Source organism: Oryzias latipes, chromosome 19 (assembly GCF_002234675.1).
Source record: "Oryzias latipes chromosome 19, ASM223467v1".
NCBI classification, from domain to species: domain Eukaryota; kingdom Metazoa; phylum Chordata; class Actinopteri; order Beloniformes; family Adrianichthyidae; genus Oryzias; species Oryzias latipes.
In genome coordinates, this window is record NC_019877.2 from 12,287,305 (window position 1) to 12,303,557 (window position 16,253).

At 37.9% G+C, this 16,253-nt stretch overlaps 1 protein-coding gene across 1 annotated transcript in view; it reads left to right on the forward strand.

Moving 5' to 3' along the window:
- LOC101166994 (proteasome activator complex subunit 4B-like) overlaps window positions 1–16,253 on the forward strand; it is a 38,270-nt gene that overhangs the window by 4,228 nt on the left and 17,789 nt on the right. The window contains exons 3-19 of the mRNA XM_004080451.4: window positions 560–676; window positions 2,745–2,789; window positions 2,951–3,100; window positions 3,541–3,604; window positions 4,091–4,165; window positions 4,273–4,395; window positions 4,476–4,568; window positions 4,676–4,854; window positions 6,099–6,185; window positions 6,359–6,545; window positions 6,904–6,993; window positions 9,447–9,511; window positions 9,720–9,870; window positions 10,879–10,977; window positions 11,182–11,251; window positions 12,703–12,770; window positions 14,433–14,636. Coding sequence (XP_004080499.3) covers window positions 560–676; window positions 2,745–2,789; window positions 2,951–3,100; window positions 3,541–3,604; window positions 4,091–4,165; window positions 4,273–4,395; window positions 4,476–4,568; window positions 4,676–4,854; window positions 6,099–6,185; window positions 6,359–6,545; window positions 6,904–6,993; window positions 9,447–9,511; window positions 9,720–9,870; window positions 10,879–10,977; window positions 11,182–11,251; window positions 12,703–12,770; window positions 14,433–14,636 — 1,867 coding nt within the window. The remainder of the gene's footprint in view (window positions 1–559; window positions 677–2,744; window positions 2,790–2,950; window positions 3,101–3,540; window positions 3,605–4,090; window positions 4,166–4,272; window positions 4,396–4,475; window positions 4,569–4,675; window positions 4,855–6,098; window positions 6,186–6,358; window positions 6,546–6,903; window positions 6,994–9,446; window positions 9,512–9,719; window positions 9,871–10,878; window positions 10,978–11,181; window positions 11,252–12,702; window positions 12,771–14,432; window positions 14,637–16,253) is intronic.

A 16,253-nucleotide genomic window follows, 5' to 3' on the forward strand; every position in this document is an offset into this window, starting at 1 on the left:
GCAAATTCAATCCAACAGAGCCTGCGAATTTACAGGAACACATTGGTAATCGAGTACAGATAAGGAATTCTACAGAGAATAAAAAAAAAACGTCTGCCCATTAAGCTCATGCAACACCCGCCTGTGGCTTGATATGAAATCTAAAAGCTGAGCGGGATGTTCGGAGTAAAAGCTAATGTTAGCGAGCAGCTATGTTGACGTTCAGATGTTAAACATCTTTCTTAATCTCAGTGGAACCACATGCATGTGGGTTGCAATGTGAGCATTCAAACTAGCCGAGCATGCACCAGCAACTTGTTAATGCTTGCAGCTGTCAGTCCTGTTACGCTTTATTAGCTGTAAAGAATCAGTGGGTTATGTTTGCAGACATGTCTTTAAGTCATTTTGTTGAGAGCTGCATGTGAGAGTGACTCATTTTCCCATGATCACACAATCAGCCACCTCTTATTGCACCATTTTCCCCTTCAATTCTTTTCCACTTCTATGAATATTCATGACCATACCTGACATGCTCTGAAAGTCTAACCGCTTAAAACTTTTTATTTTTTTTTTCAAACAGGAAAAAGGAGCTGCTGTCAAGGGATGACCTGCAGTTGCCATGGCGACCACTCTATGATTTATACGAAAGGGTCATCTACTCCAAATCCGAGCATTTGGGACTCATCTGGTTCCCCAAGTATGTAGTTTTACTACTACATGTCACTGCTGTGTGATGAAGCATTGCATCAGGGCACTTTCCATCATTCATTTTTTTAAATCTATTTTTATCTCAGAGGTTCTGCTTTTCCAAACTTTTTGGGGAGGAGGGTTGAGCTTTGAAAGTATGCTAAAGTTTTCTGTTGCCAGGAATTTTTTTTTTAATAGGAAGACAGATGTTTCTGATGTGGAACAAATCTACTTGGTTGGTCTGCATGTGTGTTTGGTGTTATGGAATGGCTTTCCAACAGCCTCACTTAGACTTTACCTGCAAGTAGGTAGAATGTGAAATTAAAGATGTGTTCATTTTATTTGATTATTTAAAGGTGTAAATTCAGAGCCATGATTTTCACAAAAAGCAAAAATAACATTAAGAAGACTGCACAAATTCATCACAATGAGGCCAAATTGTTGTGACCTTTTTTGAACAAGTCAAAAGGTTATGATTCGATTCATGCCATGAAAATAAAATGCATTATGCTATATTTAAATCAAGTATTTACAAAATAATTTTGGAAAATTATGTTAATGTACTGTATGAAGTAAAACAAAAATCATTTCAAATTCTGTCTATGGTAACCATTAATAAAAATATGTGCTTTAATGAAAGTCATTCAGATTTTTATTATCTTATAACACAATTTTACAGATACCATAGTGAAATTCACAATAATAAAAAGCCTAATCGGATTATAAAATGTGCCACTTGATCTTTTCCTAAACATCAAGTGGCACTTCAATCTTAATTCCTCATTTGGCAAAAAATAATTTCAGCTGTGTGCTAATAGTTTGTTTTATTTCCAACATGTTTGATCAACTTTCATTTGATTAACTCAATATATTTGGTTGACAACTTTAAAAAAAAAGATTAATTACATCAAGCAGCACAAGAACGAATTGGGACAGCAACAAAAACAAACAAACAAACAATAAACACACAGAGCTATGTACAAATAATTCAGAAAGAAACCACTTATGAAGATAAAGTTTTCTCTGCAGCACTTCTAAGCTGTATTAAGTTCCTGTTTCAGTTTTAGTTTTCGAAGGAGCTATAGATTACTTTTCACATGAATTGGATGTATTGGTGGACTGAGTTCTTCTAATTGTGTATGGATGAATTTTCTTCACACTTTGGCTTCCTTCAGCAGTCCAAAAATAGGCTTCAGAGGTTAACTGGTGACAATATAAATTGTCAAAAGTGGGTTGGCTCTGTTATTTCCGTGACCCCCAAATGACATTTCAATAAGGATGAAAATAAGAAGGAAATGCGTCCATTATCTTTGGTGGTTAATCTCTGGGCAGCTGACATCTTGTGTGTTTAGGATGAACTCGGTTCATAGAGGAATAAACCCCAGAACCTAGATGCTGGTGGTGGTTAACGATCACATCATTCTAAAGGATTGCTTCAGGGGTGGAGGAATTTCAACGTGAAATATGGTTGTGTTTGGCTGAGAGAAAAGGTGAGCTATTTAGCTATTGGTTTAAAGAAAAAGCCTAATGGATAATGGTGTGTAGAGTGACAGAACAACCTGTAGGTGATCCTCCTTGCTTAACTAAAGGGGGTGCAGATAAAGGATGAATGAATGGGTTGTCTTTAGTGTTTGGGTCGTCTGGTGCTATTCTGCAACACACTTTCAAAGTACACACAATTCCACCATAGTGCGAGTCACATGTCCTGAGAAAATCAGACGAAATTCAGCATTTTAGAGGTTATTTTTTGTTGTTTTTCAACACTTCCTCAAAACGCCACCGGTTCAGTTCTTGTACTACTTTCATGATTTGTTCTTGGTGGTCTCAGGTGTTAACGTTTTTACTGCGGTGGGAATAAATGGAGACTAATATGGGATGTGTTGACTGTTTCCCGCTGGGATGACAGGTTTATGCTTGTTCCTCGAGTGTATTGTTTTTCTGCTTTTTTTTATTTCCTTCAGATCATTTTGTTCAACTTTGAAACAGTTGGTCAGTTATAATGAGACATCTACTTGACAACTTTTTCCTTATCTTTTATTTACACAAACACACATATGTTTCTTTCTTCTTTTCTACAGCTCAGTGGACCACATTCTGAAGGCTTTGATCAAAAGCTGCAGACTGTAAGTCTTGTTCGCTGTGATCATTTAAGCTGCTCGTGTTTCTCTGTGATCTTCGCTCGAGTTCTGTGCTGTAGATCAGTCTGTGTTTTTGTCCACATCTGTTTGTGCTCACGACTGTTCTTTTTTGTGTTTTTGCGTGCGTTGGTTGGATTCATTGCCAGGTATTTTCCCGCGTCCGCTACAAAGGAGATGCTTGATGAGTGGCGCCCCCTACTGTGTGTGTTTGACGTGGTTATGCAGAAGGCCATCAGCAACATGGAGCTGTTCCTGCCCACCATCATGCCCCCTGAGGAACACAGCCAGGGCTTCCAGTAAGTGGGGCCAGCTGGAGCTGCTCTGTTTTAGAAACAGTATTGTGTGCCAGGTGCTGCATGTCTACATCCAAAGTGAACACGCAGGGTTTAGAGCGTTTACACAAAGCCCTTCCTATGGAAACAAAGCTAGTTTTGGTGTCAAATAATTGATTTTATTTTACTTTTACTGATGCTTGTAGTTGGCAGCTTCACTGCCTTCTTCGTTGAACCCAAAGGCTTTTTCATGTGTGGACTCACTTTTGGAATAAATAGCAGGAAAATTTCCACTTCATATTTCCTCAACTTTTTTAATCAATGTGTGAATATCTCGCTCAGATTACAGAAAGTGAGTTCATGTTCTTCTCTGGGATTAAAGATAAATTAGAGAGACTTTAGCCTTAAGTGTTTGTGTGTCATTAGATGATGAGCCAAGTGTTTTATTTTGTGTGTTCATTCAGGTTATGGTTTAATGAGCTGATGAATCTTTGGATGGCCGTGCAGAACCAGCCAAGCTGGGAAGGGGTGAGACACAAACGCACTTGCCGTGATCTCGCCGTTTTTTAAAATCACTCAAATCTTGTAATCCAAACAGTTAGTTGGGTTGATTTGTAAATTTTTATGTCATTGGAAATCAACATTAAGTTAAAATTTGATGGATATTACAGACCTTAAATTTCCGTTGGTAGATTAAAATGGATTCAATCATGCTAAGGAATCGACTCGTGAGGTTTCTGTTTTCTTAAAAAAAGACTCTTTAAATTTTCCTGTCATGATGACAGAAATGTTGTTGAACTGTTGCCGGTTTCCACTCAGCGTGAAGATAAGATTTTCCACTTGCGTTTTGCTCTGCTTTTATTCAGCCTTCAGGCCCAAGACGTTCTGGCTGAACAACCCCCAAACATCTCCATTTTTTTTCCCTTTTTCGGATCTGTTCTTTGAATATCAGACTTCACTTCTGGGAATTGTCCGTGGACTCACAATGATTGCTCTCCAAATTTTATCTTGCAGCACCTTGTGAACCTGTTTGCTCGCCTGGCCAATGATAACATCGGCTATGTGGACTGGACTCCTTATATTCCCACAGTGAGTCATTAGCAGAATGATATGCATGTCCATGTGAGCTTGTTAGTCTGTTTGGCTGGGGGAACACCGAGTCATGTATGCAAAATGAAATGACTGTTTATGTGTAGATCTTTACCAGGATTCTGCGCAGTTTGAACCTTCCAGTTGGGGTCAGTCAGATTGTGGCGCCACGATATCTTACCAACTCATATGACATTGGGTATTTGGTTTTATGGATAACAGCTCTTCTGGTAAATCTTTAATTTCTTTTTTGAATTAGATTAGTTAAAAACTGCATTTTGGTGATTGTCTCCTAACTTGTGTCTTGTAGGGTGGAGCAGGAAACCCAGCACAGAAAGAGCTGACCTGTCTGTTTAACAGCATTGCTTCCTTTTACCACCCATCGAATCATGGCCGCTGGCAGGTATAGCTCCTTTCCTCACACTCAGAAACTCTCTTGTGGTTTATTTACCATTTATCTAACATCTCTGTAAACAGAGCACTTTCTGAATACTAAATCTCTGCTGGCAGTCTCGACTCATGCGGCTGCTTCAGCGTCTCCCGGTGAGTGTCGTGCGACGCGTGCACAGGGAGCGTCATGCCGCACCAAGCTGGATCACAGTGGTGCCCGAAAGTCACCGGTTAAGTGATGCAGACCTGCAGGAGTTCACCCGCAGCCTCACTGGAGCTGCCCTGCTGGCCATGTTTAGGTACTGCACCTAAAGAGATCCTCTCTGATGGAAATTGTGTTTTTTAACATGTTCTTCTGGCCTTTTTCTGATGATGGAGGATATAAATGAGACATTTCTCAGTATTTCTTTATTTAAATCATTGTGAATCAGGAGCAGATTAAAAAATGCCAGCTGAAAAATCTTGTAGCTGTGACATAGAAGTTAAAATCAGCAGCCATAACCTCGCCGCTCTGCTCCATTCTAATCCACTTGCAGACAGATAGATCCATGTACGTCTTTGTTTTCCTCATTTGAGCTGGCATCTGGATCAAAACTGTGCCGCTCTGTAGAAGCTATGAAAATGACACAGGTGTTTTGATTTAGGCTCAAAACAGTTTAATCATAATTAAAAGACTTCTGGGAACATTTTTAAAATAGATAAAAATGATCGCAGTGGGACTTTAAGAATGTTTAAGTTCCTTTTTTCAAGCAGACTCCATTTAAATATTTTTTCAAGGAGTGAAACATATAATATACCTTTCCTTTTGGTGGTTTTGTCACTTTTTAAAGACCAAAAAAATTTGTAAACAAAATAAACTTCAGAAGATTAAATAAATTAAGCTACAAAAAAGTAAAACAAAACAACAAAAACAAATCTTGTTAGGATGTATTTTTCAGGAAAGCTATTTTACAAAAACAGGCTGTGCAACGACTTTAAAAAACAACAGACACAGTACAAAGCCAAACTTATGTGAGAAGGCTGATGGAAATTATTTCTATCCCAAAAAATTTATAGAAAAAAACTAGGGGTGTCACTGTGGGTGGAAGTGGCTACATTCTGTTGCTTTGTCTGGGCTAGTCAGTGGTTGTGTTTGCCAACATTTAATGATCAGAATATTTGCAGGATTTTTCACCAGAACTGCAGTTAAATTCATTTGGAGCAGACCTATAATAGACCTAAAATACTGTATGTAGGCGGACTTGTTGCTTTAAACAGAAATCAAGCAGATAAGTGAGCATTTTCTATGTCCAACTGCTTTTGTCCCTGCTCATCATATCTATGTTCAGTGACTTGTAAACATGTAAACAGCCGTTGAGCACGCATCTAGTTATCTAAGCGCTGAGCCTCTTTAATGAGTTGCTGGATGCACTCGGCCTCAGCCGCAGTGAGTATAATCTGGACAAAGACAGGTCATGTCTGATTATCTGCCTGTTGTTGTCCATGCTGTTCTCTGCTTTACATCCGCTTTATGTGCGTGTGCCCTCTCCTTTGTTATTTGCAGTAAAACTGGAAGCACAGATGCAGCTTATGCCTTTCAGAACCTCGCCCTCCTCACGCCACAACTGGTCATACCGCCTGTACTCGAAAAGTAAGATTTAGGACTGCCCTAAACATGAATTCACAGTGACAGTTTGTTACTGCTTTTCTTTTATTTGAATGACTTAAGGTGCCGTGTTTCAACAGAAATGTAATTATATGCAGCCTGGCACTGAATCATCTCTCATCTTCTTTTGTTTTGTTGTCACGACATCCATACAACAGGACCTACGCTGCGATAGAGACACTGACGGAGCCGCACACCCTAACTGCAACACTCAGCTGCATGATTGGCATGGCACGAAGCCTTGTTTCCCCTAACAACCATTACCCAGAAGGCCGTGCGCACGTGCTCCCACTGCTTATGGGCTCCCTCCCAGGGATTGACCCCAATGACTTCAGCAAGTGCATGGTAAATAATAAATGAGTTGATTAGTAATTAAAAAGAATTTTAGACAACTACACTGCATGCTTGTTTCATTGTCTTTGTGAATTCCCTGCCTGCTTTCTGAGGTTTATACCATTAATTGTTCTAGAAAGTTGAATGAGTCACTGAGTTTGAAGAACCTGCAACTAATTTGCCTCCATTGCCTGCTTTAAGCAATCAAACAGACCAGTGTTCTCTTTAGTTGCACCCATGGTGTTTCTTCCTAATTAATATTTATATAAAAATAAATGAAGGCATCTGAAGAATCTTATCTGCCAAGTAGTTTAGCATAAACCATGATCACAACAGATGAAATAAATCGATCCGTTTTGCCTCCATCCAGATTACGTTCCAGTTCATCACCACCTTCACAGCTCTGGTGCCTTTAGTGGATTGTTCATCTGCTCCCTTTCAACGCTCCGATCTCACAGAGGTAAAAGGAGATCACACAGATTGCAAATAAAGAATCTGATTGTTGACACACTGACCTGTAAGTGACCTGTAAAATGCAGGAGAAATTAATGACTTTGTATTTACAAAAATAATATGTGAGATCTCCAGAGAGGTGAAAGACGTTCACACTGTCCTCTGCAGAATAGAGTTGTGAAAAAAAAGTCTGGAGCAAGATTCATGAGATCTGCATCATTTCGACATTTTGCACCAAGCCTCTTCCAACTGTAGGTGGCAAACATGCACTAGTAAACAGTAGAAAAAGACAAAGAAGAAGAAGCCCCTCCCTGCTTGTCCAGTGTGAACACCATGGGCTAAAGGCATGTTCAAAAACTTCTGTTTAACATCAACTTACACTTAGTTAAATCCTAAGCTAAGTCCTAAGGAAATGTAATCAGCTTGATGTCTAGTTCCATAATTTTTACACAATAATGTACATAAATAAACTCTTAAGATCACTATTTATTTCTGCAAGGCTACCATAGACATTAATCTGAGGTGTGGTTTGGAAAATATTTGATGGCAAGGACTAAGAATGGGATTTGAGGTATATTTATAAAGCTTTTTCTGACAAGTCCCTTTAGTTTTGGTATAGGAACAGCCTGCCATTGCAGGCAGACTCAGGTCGTATTTGACAGAGTGCTAACCTCATAAAAAGGTTAGCATGAAGGAAAACTTATGATGCTACTGTCCAAATTCTGAAAGCATTTGGCATCAATTCTGCGGTGCAACTTTATGTCATGAAAGCCTCCAGCAGCAGAACAGTTTTTGTATCAAATCTATTCTAACTGTATTAAGGTAGTATACTTTTCTATTCTGGTTGACCACTCGAAGGGCTTTTGCCACAAGCCACATTAACCCGTTTACACACACATTCACACTTGCTCATCGAACACACTCTGATTGAAGTGCAAAAGATTACGTGTTTGCCCCGAGGAAAATTTGTGGAATGTCAAGGTTAGGAATCAGCAGATGACTCCTCCACTTAATCCGCTCGGAAAAAATCTTACCAGCTCTACAGTTAGTGCAGGTGTGTCACCTCTTCTGTCTATGCTTTGCCCTTTAGTACCAACGCATATGTACTCCTGAGTCACCAATTAACATAATTATCTGAATGTTAAAAAGCATGCTGCTATACTTTTAGTTTGTGTTTTTTATTTTTCTCAAGATTTTGGCATAGTTTTAGCTAAAAAGATCATTAAACCTTTTAATTTATCCATCATTGATTTACAAATTACCTCAAGGATTTGGAATCAAGTTTTCACATAAGAACTTTAGGATGTGCAGCCTCTTTTTTATATACAATTTAGAGCTCTACTTACTATATTTAACCTTATTTCACAATCTTCACTTTATCTATAATAATTATTTTTTAAAACAATGCTTAAAGAATTGATCCAATATGTTTGGCTGGGTACTTTTGCATTTGTAGTATTGTTTACCAATATGTTTTTCCCCCAAATGTTTTGCATTTTAGGGCAGGGCATAGAGTAACAGTTTCATTTTTCTCTGTATTTGATTAAAAGCAAATATAGTCTCAACTATTTTTGTGTTTAAATATATGTAAATGTTTATAGTGTTTGAATTTTTTTTTGGTATCTGGAGTGAAATCCAGCAACTTTCATAAAGTTTACAGCTTTTTACACCCACATTACCTTAAAAATAACAATGATGGAATGCATTCCTCATTTCTGATTTTTAAAAAATCATACTTTTTAGAAAGTGCACTAATGTGAAATTTCCCACTTGTTTGACAGAAGTAGACTTCCCATGTCTTTGACTGAGAAAACAGTGGCACAGTCTGCTTTGCAGGATGTTCAAAAATCCAGCTGTTGTTAGTTTAAGTAATTTATAAGTCAGGGCAAAAATTAGGTATATAAATTCAATATAGATTTTTTTCTCAATCTGAACTGCCTTGTTACTTTGAAGTTTCTAGAAACAGACAGCAATTTTTTTCATTTGCCCTCCATCCAGCTTTTGTGCTCAGCTGACTATTTCATCCATATTTAAAAGGAACTCATTGTGTTTCCTCTCAGGCCAGCAGGGAGATTTAAATCCTCCTTCCTTTGGTCAGGATATGGGCATTCATCCAGATTGCTGTGACTGATAGACCCTTAACACATTACATCCAAAGGGCTTGTTTAAAGCAGACTTTGTTTTTCCTGGAAAACCTTAAAATTGTCCAACAAAACCTTCCCCACCTCCAGCCACTGAAGAAATTAGGAACATGAAATAAACAATTGAAGGGTGAAATCTTATTCTGTTGTGAAATATATAGGTTTTTCAGCTGCTTTTTAAACATACCATCTTAAACATGTTTCTCCAAAATGCAAAAGCTCATCTCCATCACTTAAAACCACACACTTTTAAGGATTCTTTCAGTCCTTTAAAAACTATGAAGATATTATTTGCTTACATTGTCTGTCTCTCCTCCAGATTGAAAAAGATCTGTGTTTTGCCTCTGCTGGGTTTGAAGACTTCGTTCTTCAGTTCTTGGACAGGTAAATTAGCAAGTCAGATTGTAACAAGTGGAGCTTTGTTGTCAGAGCCTGAACACAAGATTGTCTTTCTTTTTGAAAAATAAACTCACTGCCTTTCAAGTCAAACTGCTTTTTAGTTATGCCAATCATATTACCGTTGACATCTTTATTGCTGACAAGTGACTTTAGCATTTGTGTGTTTTGTGTGTTTGTGTTTGCCCTTGTGCAGGTGTTTCGCTCTGATAGACAGCAGTACGTTAGAACAGACGAGAGATGAGACGGAGACGGATACGCAGACTCATCTGGAGAGTCTTGTGGAACTGGGACTGTCCTCGACTGTGAGCACAATCCTAACACAGTGCTCCACAGAAATATACAAGGTAACGCATGAGTGCACCAGCACAGTGGCTTGTCTTAGGGCTCCTTTAGTGATAATCAAAGTGAAAAATCAGTTGCGACAAAGAGCCTCCTGGTGTGTCGCCTCATGTTGCCAGTGTCTGGGCAAAAAATAGAGCACTTCAAGACATGGAAAGGATGACATCAAACTGTCAAGTAGATGTATAATCTGTGCTGCATGCCGTACTGAATGAATGATGGAACACGTGGCGCTGCAGAAGGATACCAGCATTGGTGTTGTTCAGTAGATGCTGAAGATAGTGCCTCTGATATTTCCAGCATGTTCAGGAAGTTGCCCAAAGGCAACTTTTAAGATATGAGTCAGATGCAGTTTTGGTTCAAAAGTATGTCGAGCTTCGTAGATAAGCTGCGGAAGGCATGGATGCATCTGGTATCTGTGTCATGTTCCAACAGCCTGCGCAGATGCAACCATAAAAGCCAGACTGTGCTCGACAAATGTCTAAGTGTACGAGATCTTTTTTTTTTTTTTTTTGAGGGAATGTGAGGAAGTCATTTCCAGGAATATTTTCCTTAAAGTTGAATTATCATGATGGGGTGTTTTAACACTAAATGAGCTTCTCCTGCAGAAATGGCAAGAAGCCCATGATGATCTACCCAATTTTCTGAGGGTTCATAGATGCTATAATGAACTTTTCTTTTGCCAAGTAGTTTCAAACTGTGAAAACGGAGGCCATTACTGAAATTTAGAGCAGAAGTGATTCTTTTTTTTGCATCCATTATGGTCTTTAAAGATTTGGATAAATCTTTATTGTCTGTCTCCAACTTTACATAAAAAACATTAGAAGTCTAAAATAACTACTGTTAAAATATTTAACCGCAATGCTTGTTAATGAGATTAGGATTGCAGGTAGCTTTTAAAAAGTAAAGCTGTGAACAATAGCCTTCATTCATAAGGAGACGCTTTTTTGTCTGAAAGTAAAAAAGTCCTCACACAGACCTGAGGGGAATCATCTTTCTTTTTATTGCCTCAGGTTGCGCTGCAGAAGCTGTATAACTTTGCCACGTCCAGCATTTTTGAGACGTGTGTTTCAGGTCGGATGGTGGCTGACATGTGCAGAGCTGCAGCAAAGGTATGCTTGTCCTCTATGATACGAAATTTTGAATTCCCATATTTTTACAAACTGAACTGTATTTGCTTTCAAATGCAGATATATAGAGAAAAAGTATTTTAATTTTTTCTTTTCCTGCATTTATTTTCTTTCTCATGTCTGTTTCCCGCATGCTTTTGTTGTTAGTGCATACCTCTTTAATGTGTCTTACACTTGTGTCTGCAGTGTCATCCTGCTGAGTCTCTTCGTCTCTTCGTCCCTCACTGCTGCAGCGTCATCTCCCACATTACTGACAGTCAGTACCACGCTGTGCATGTAGTGCAGTTCATTTAATAGGAAAGCTCTTACCACACTCACAAGCAAACAGGTTTTTTTTAATGTGCGTCTAAGTTATGACTAATTAAATACAATTTTGAAAAAAAAATGTAGGGGACTTTACAGCTTGCAAGAAACAGATGTGTACTGGTATTAAAGTCGTTTTCTGCTGCAGAACAGCTTTGGCCCAAATAACTGGACTGGATTTCTCATTAGATGTTCTCTCTGTCTCCATTCGGCTCCATCAGGGAGATGTTTGATCACAATGAGGGACACAGGAAGCAGTTTTGCAACAATATTTTCCAAAATAATAAATACCAGAAACCCCAGAAGAGAATTAAGGATATAAATCAGATAATTCATGTCATTTTTATGTTTTGTTCATTTATGTGCAAAATCACAACTTGAACTAGTCGTTATAATGTAGAGTTTGTTAACAATCATTTATCACATTTACTGAATTGTTTTCCACATATTAATTGACAATTACTCTGCAGAGACATTTTTCTTAACCCTTTTGGTTGATGTTTATTGGCAGCGATCTGTTTTCCATTATTTCAGGTTTATCAGCATAATAATCATATAGATGTGTTGCTTGAATTCACCTTCATGCCTCATATTTTCTGTTTTACACCTAAAATATTTACATATTTGTATTCCTGTGATGATTTAGGGGTTTTCCCTTTTGTCGGTTCTAACTTGCAGAGTTTTGAAAATGAAAATAGAAAAAGGTCTAACTCAGACAATTTGCAGGCACCAGCACTGCTGTGTCAGCTAAATGGATATGCCGTTTTATTTGAGAGTTTTATTGGTTCTTTATCCTCTTCCCCGGAGGTCTCTTTACCGTCACAAAGTCAGATTTTGTTGTAAAAGAGTAACTGACACTTTTTGCAAAACTGCCAACTGTAGCACAGTGGCTCCTGAGACTTGCAGCGTGGTCATGACTAAAATGGACATGGCTTTTGCTGAGCCTGCAATTTAATCGTTTAAAAAATGTTAACAGCTTTGGAGTCTACTGACTCTTTATGGAGTGGATGTATTCTGTTATTTCTGTTGAGGTGTTTACTATTGTGTACTGAGAGTGCACAATATTGCATTTTGAATATTAAGCATTTAGTCATAAAAATATGTACTTATTTATTTCTAACGTTTACTGGTTCCTCTTGTCAATAATCAGCATTGATTAGATGCAGGAAATTTTACTGTTTTTCCTTGCAAATGCAACATCTGAAATTGAATTGTCTCTTGGTTCAGTTAATCCTTCCCCAGGGTTGTGGCCAGCACATGTTAGACACTATTGGAATGCAGCATAACAGTGCACGTTTATGCAAAATTGAGACAGCTGATTTCTGCATAACAAGAAAGGACGTTTACTAAAACAGTGATTTTTTTTAACACAGCATAAATATGAAATTATTTTTGTTAACATAGATGATGAAATCCAGAATGAAGAGGGGCTGGATAAAGAGCTGCTGTGGAATCTACAGCTCCTGTCAGAGGTGAGAGGACAAAGGCTTAAGTGCAGTGGCGGAGCTAGAACATTGCCGGGAAAGAGGCAGAAGACTTTTGAAGGGCTGCAAATGAGAACAGCAGAGTAGAAAGTGAATGGATCAAAAATGCATATTTTCATTGATATTAATAATAATACAGCAGATATTTTAGCTTAGGTGCTATTACTAACATCTAGAGAAGCTTGTATTGATGATTATTTTAAATCGTTGTCAATACTGATACTAATATTCACTCAAGGGGTGGTCCCCCCCCCCTGCACCCCTGCAGCTCCACCCCTGGTTAAATGTCTTCACACTAAAAATCCTAGGAACGTGTTTTTCTTAATACTAGGGGTTCATACTTCAACGATTACATGATTTCAAATGCTACCTAACAGTTGTTGGCAAATAATATTGTAATAGTTTATTGTAGACCCCTGCTTTTAAGTTTGCATACTAAAACAAAAGGGCACACGATGCATCTAACCAGTAATGTTTAAAGTCAACTTACTTGAAATAAAATCTACAGTATTTAAGCTCACATTAAAAGACATGAATTTGTACCTAAATTACATATTAAAATTGAAATAAAATACAAATTTGATATTTAAAAAAATGGACCAGCAAAATCAAGTTCCATCCCTGGATGAGTCATAGTGACCCCTCCCAGTGGGTGGGGGGGTTAAATGCCCTGCCCATGTGTGCCCATTTATATTTGACATTTCAGATCCAAAACAAAAATAAACAACAAACTGGTGGGTTTCTTTATGGATTACATTTGCCTGATACTACAGACACACTTCATTATCTGCTCTGTGATAATTGATCTAAGGCTCACAAGCAGTCTGGATTATCAAGAAAAAAGTAAAGACCATCAAAGCTGCAGGTGAACAGACCTGAGTGTGGAGGCATGAAACTGAACTAACTTTTTAGCCAAAACTGGAGACAAACTGAAACTTGACTAGACTTACTTCAAATATGTGTGCTGTCATGTGCGGAAATTTATTATTATTGTTATATATTTTGCCAGTGTCTTTGATGAGTTTGGTCACCCAGGCATTCAGCGATGCATGACCAGACTCACAATTCCATTGTTTACTGTTTGAAATTCTGTTTTTAATACAGGTTTTTATGAGACTTGTTAAGAATAAATATCAATTCTTGATAGCATAAACATTCTGCTGAAACCATGTTTTCATTTTTTTCACATTTTGTGTTTTTTTAATGCATAAACGTATGAAAAATGTCTGCAGACTCAAAAACTCAGCAATAAAAATGCAAAAAGTTGACAGCTCCAGTTAATACCTACATCTTAAATGTGTATAGCATTTTTAAAAAAATTGACTAAAAATATTGGATTACCACTACTTTCATCTGTCTCCATATTTTATAAACATAAAAAATTGTTGCACTTACAAAAAAGAGGTTGAATCAAAAGAGATTTTTTTTGCAGAGGGCATTCTCATGGTCATAAATATCATGGAGTGTCGCCGTTAACCTGAACATATTGACACTCTTTCAGTTTTGCTTTATTACCCTTGGGAGTTTAAAGCAAGTCAGAGTGAGCCAGACGCTGTGATTTATTGGACGGCTTTAGTATTTAAGGTGCAACTCTCCACTGAATTGCATATGAGTGTGTCTGTGTTTTTTTATGTGTGCATTTGTGTTAAGGTAACGCGCGTGGATGGTGAACAGTTGTTGAAATACCAAGGGGACCTGGAGCTTATCCTGTGCGTGTGTGTGCGTCTGCGCTGCAAGCACGCGTACACACTTGCCTGCAGTCTGCTGGAACACACACTCCGGTCGCTGTCCCTCATTTATCCCACCGAGTACCGCAGCACCTCTGGAGGCTTTAATACCGACCTCCCTATTCGGGTAAAACACACACCTTGAAACTGCTGCAGCAGCACAAAGAGAACAAAACAAAAGCCACATTATTTAATCTTGCAAGCTGACAGTTAAATTAAATCTAGCCGCTGGTGTGTAAGCACACAGTTTAGGTGAAAACAGTTCCATTTGTTTACTGGCTGCCATCACTGGTATTACAGTAGTTAGTCAATAAATATATTTTTAAACCAAAAGTAACCTCACTTTAGTACTTTAAAATGAGATTTTTTGAGTGGATTTCTATTAACTTTAACTGCAAGGAATTAGTCACTGACATTTGATGACTACAACTAGGTTTTGAAGACATACAGGAGTCAGTAGTGATAAAATCTGTCAAGGTGATTCAAAGCTTTTAGCAGTTTTTGTACTCTATTTGGATCTTCCTTTTAAAGTAGATTTTGCAGTTGTTTTTTTTTTGCAAAACTGGATTTGGAAAAAAAAACATTTATCAACTATTGTCTGTGTTCCGCATATGAGTGTGAACGAGGTAGCAATTATAGATTGTAGACGTATACTGTGTATTCCAGAGAGAATGTGTGTATCAGCACACCACAGGATTCACATTAACCGTATATCATAGGCTACTAGCAAATAAATGTTTTTTATTTATGACTAAATATCTATGCAATAATTTTCAAAATAGGAGAAACTCATTCTTTGAGGACAACTGACAGAAACTGGCTTCCTTCTGAAAATATTGGGATTTAAAATGTTTTAAAATGTCGCACTAAATTTCCACTCCATTCATCGTTTGATCCACTTTAAACACATTCCCAGTGGTCTTTTAACTGGGATTATACTGTTTAAGCCAAAATTAAAAAAAAGCTGTTGTTATGTAGGACATATTTTCTGCAGAGCAGCAGGAGTTCATTGGAAATTCACCTCTAAGTTGTGGGCACGGAGCAACCGCGGCCCCCCCTTCATAACGGAGCCACCTGTTTACCTGCTTTCCGGCGAGCCCCTCTCACCCCCAACCTAACGTTATTGGTATCCAGTCCTACAGTGTAAACCAGATGCCAGCTCAGACGAGGAAAATGAAAACGTTAATTGATCTATTTGTCTGCAAGTGGATGCGTTAGAATGGAGCTGGTGACCTGCCCAGCCCAAATAAGCTCCTCTTTCAAACTGCATTTTTTCGTCTACTACTGATTCAAAATTATTTGAATAAATAAATTTTTCTTTATATATTTTCTTTATATATGTCCTCTATCATCCGAAAAATGTAACGAGAACACGTTAAAACACGATTTTAATCAGAGTGGGTCTTTAATGATTAAAAAGCTCCCTAAAACAGATTATAAAGACAAGGCCTCTCTCTTGTTTACTCTTGTTATGGAAATATTTTAGACTTTTTTCCCTCTTTTCTTTTGTTCGGAGATAGTTAAGTTTGTCAATATCTTTTTTCTTCCATGCAATTATTAATACTTTGCAGCTACGCAATAGGTTTGAAAGAATCTTGAATTTATTTAGCTTTCTTGCTGGGAGTTTACTCATTGAAATTCTAAAGCTCCATCTCATAGTTGTAAATGTCAGCTTTTCTCTAATAGTAGTTCATGGTCACAGAGTTTGTCTTTCTCTTTAGATTTGATCGTAAGTGTTTTTGAA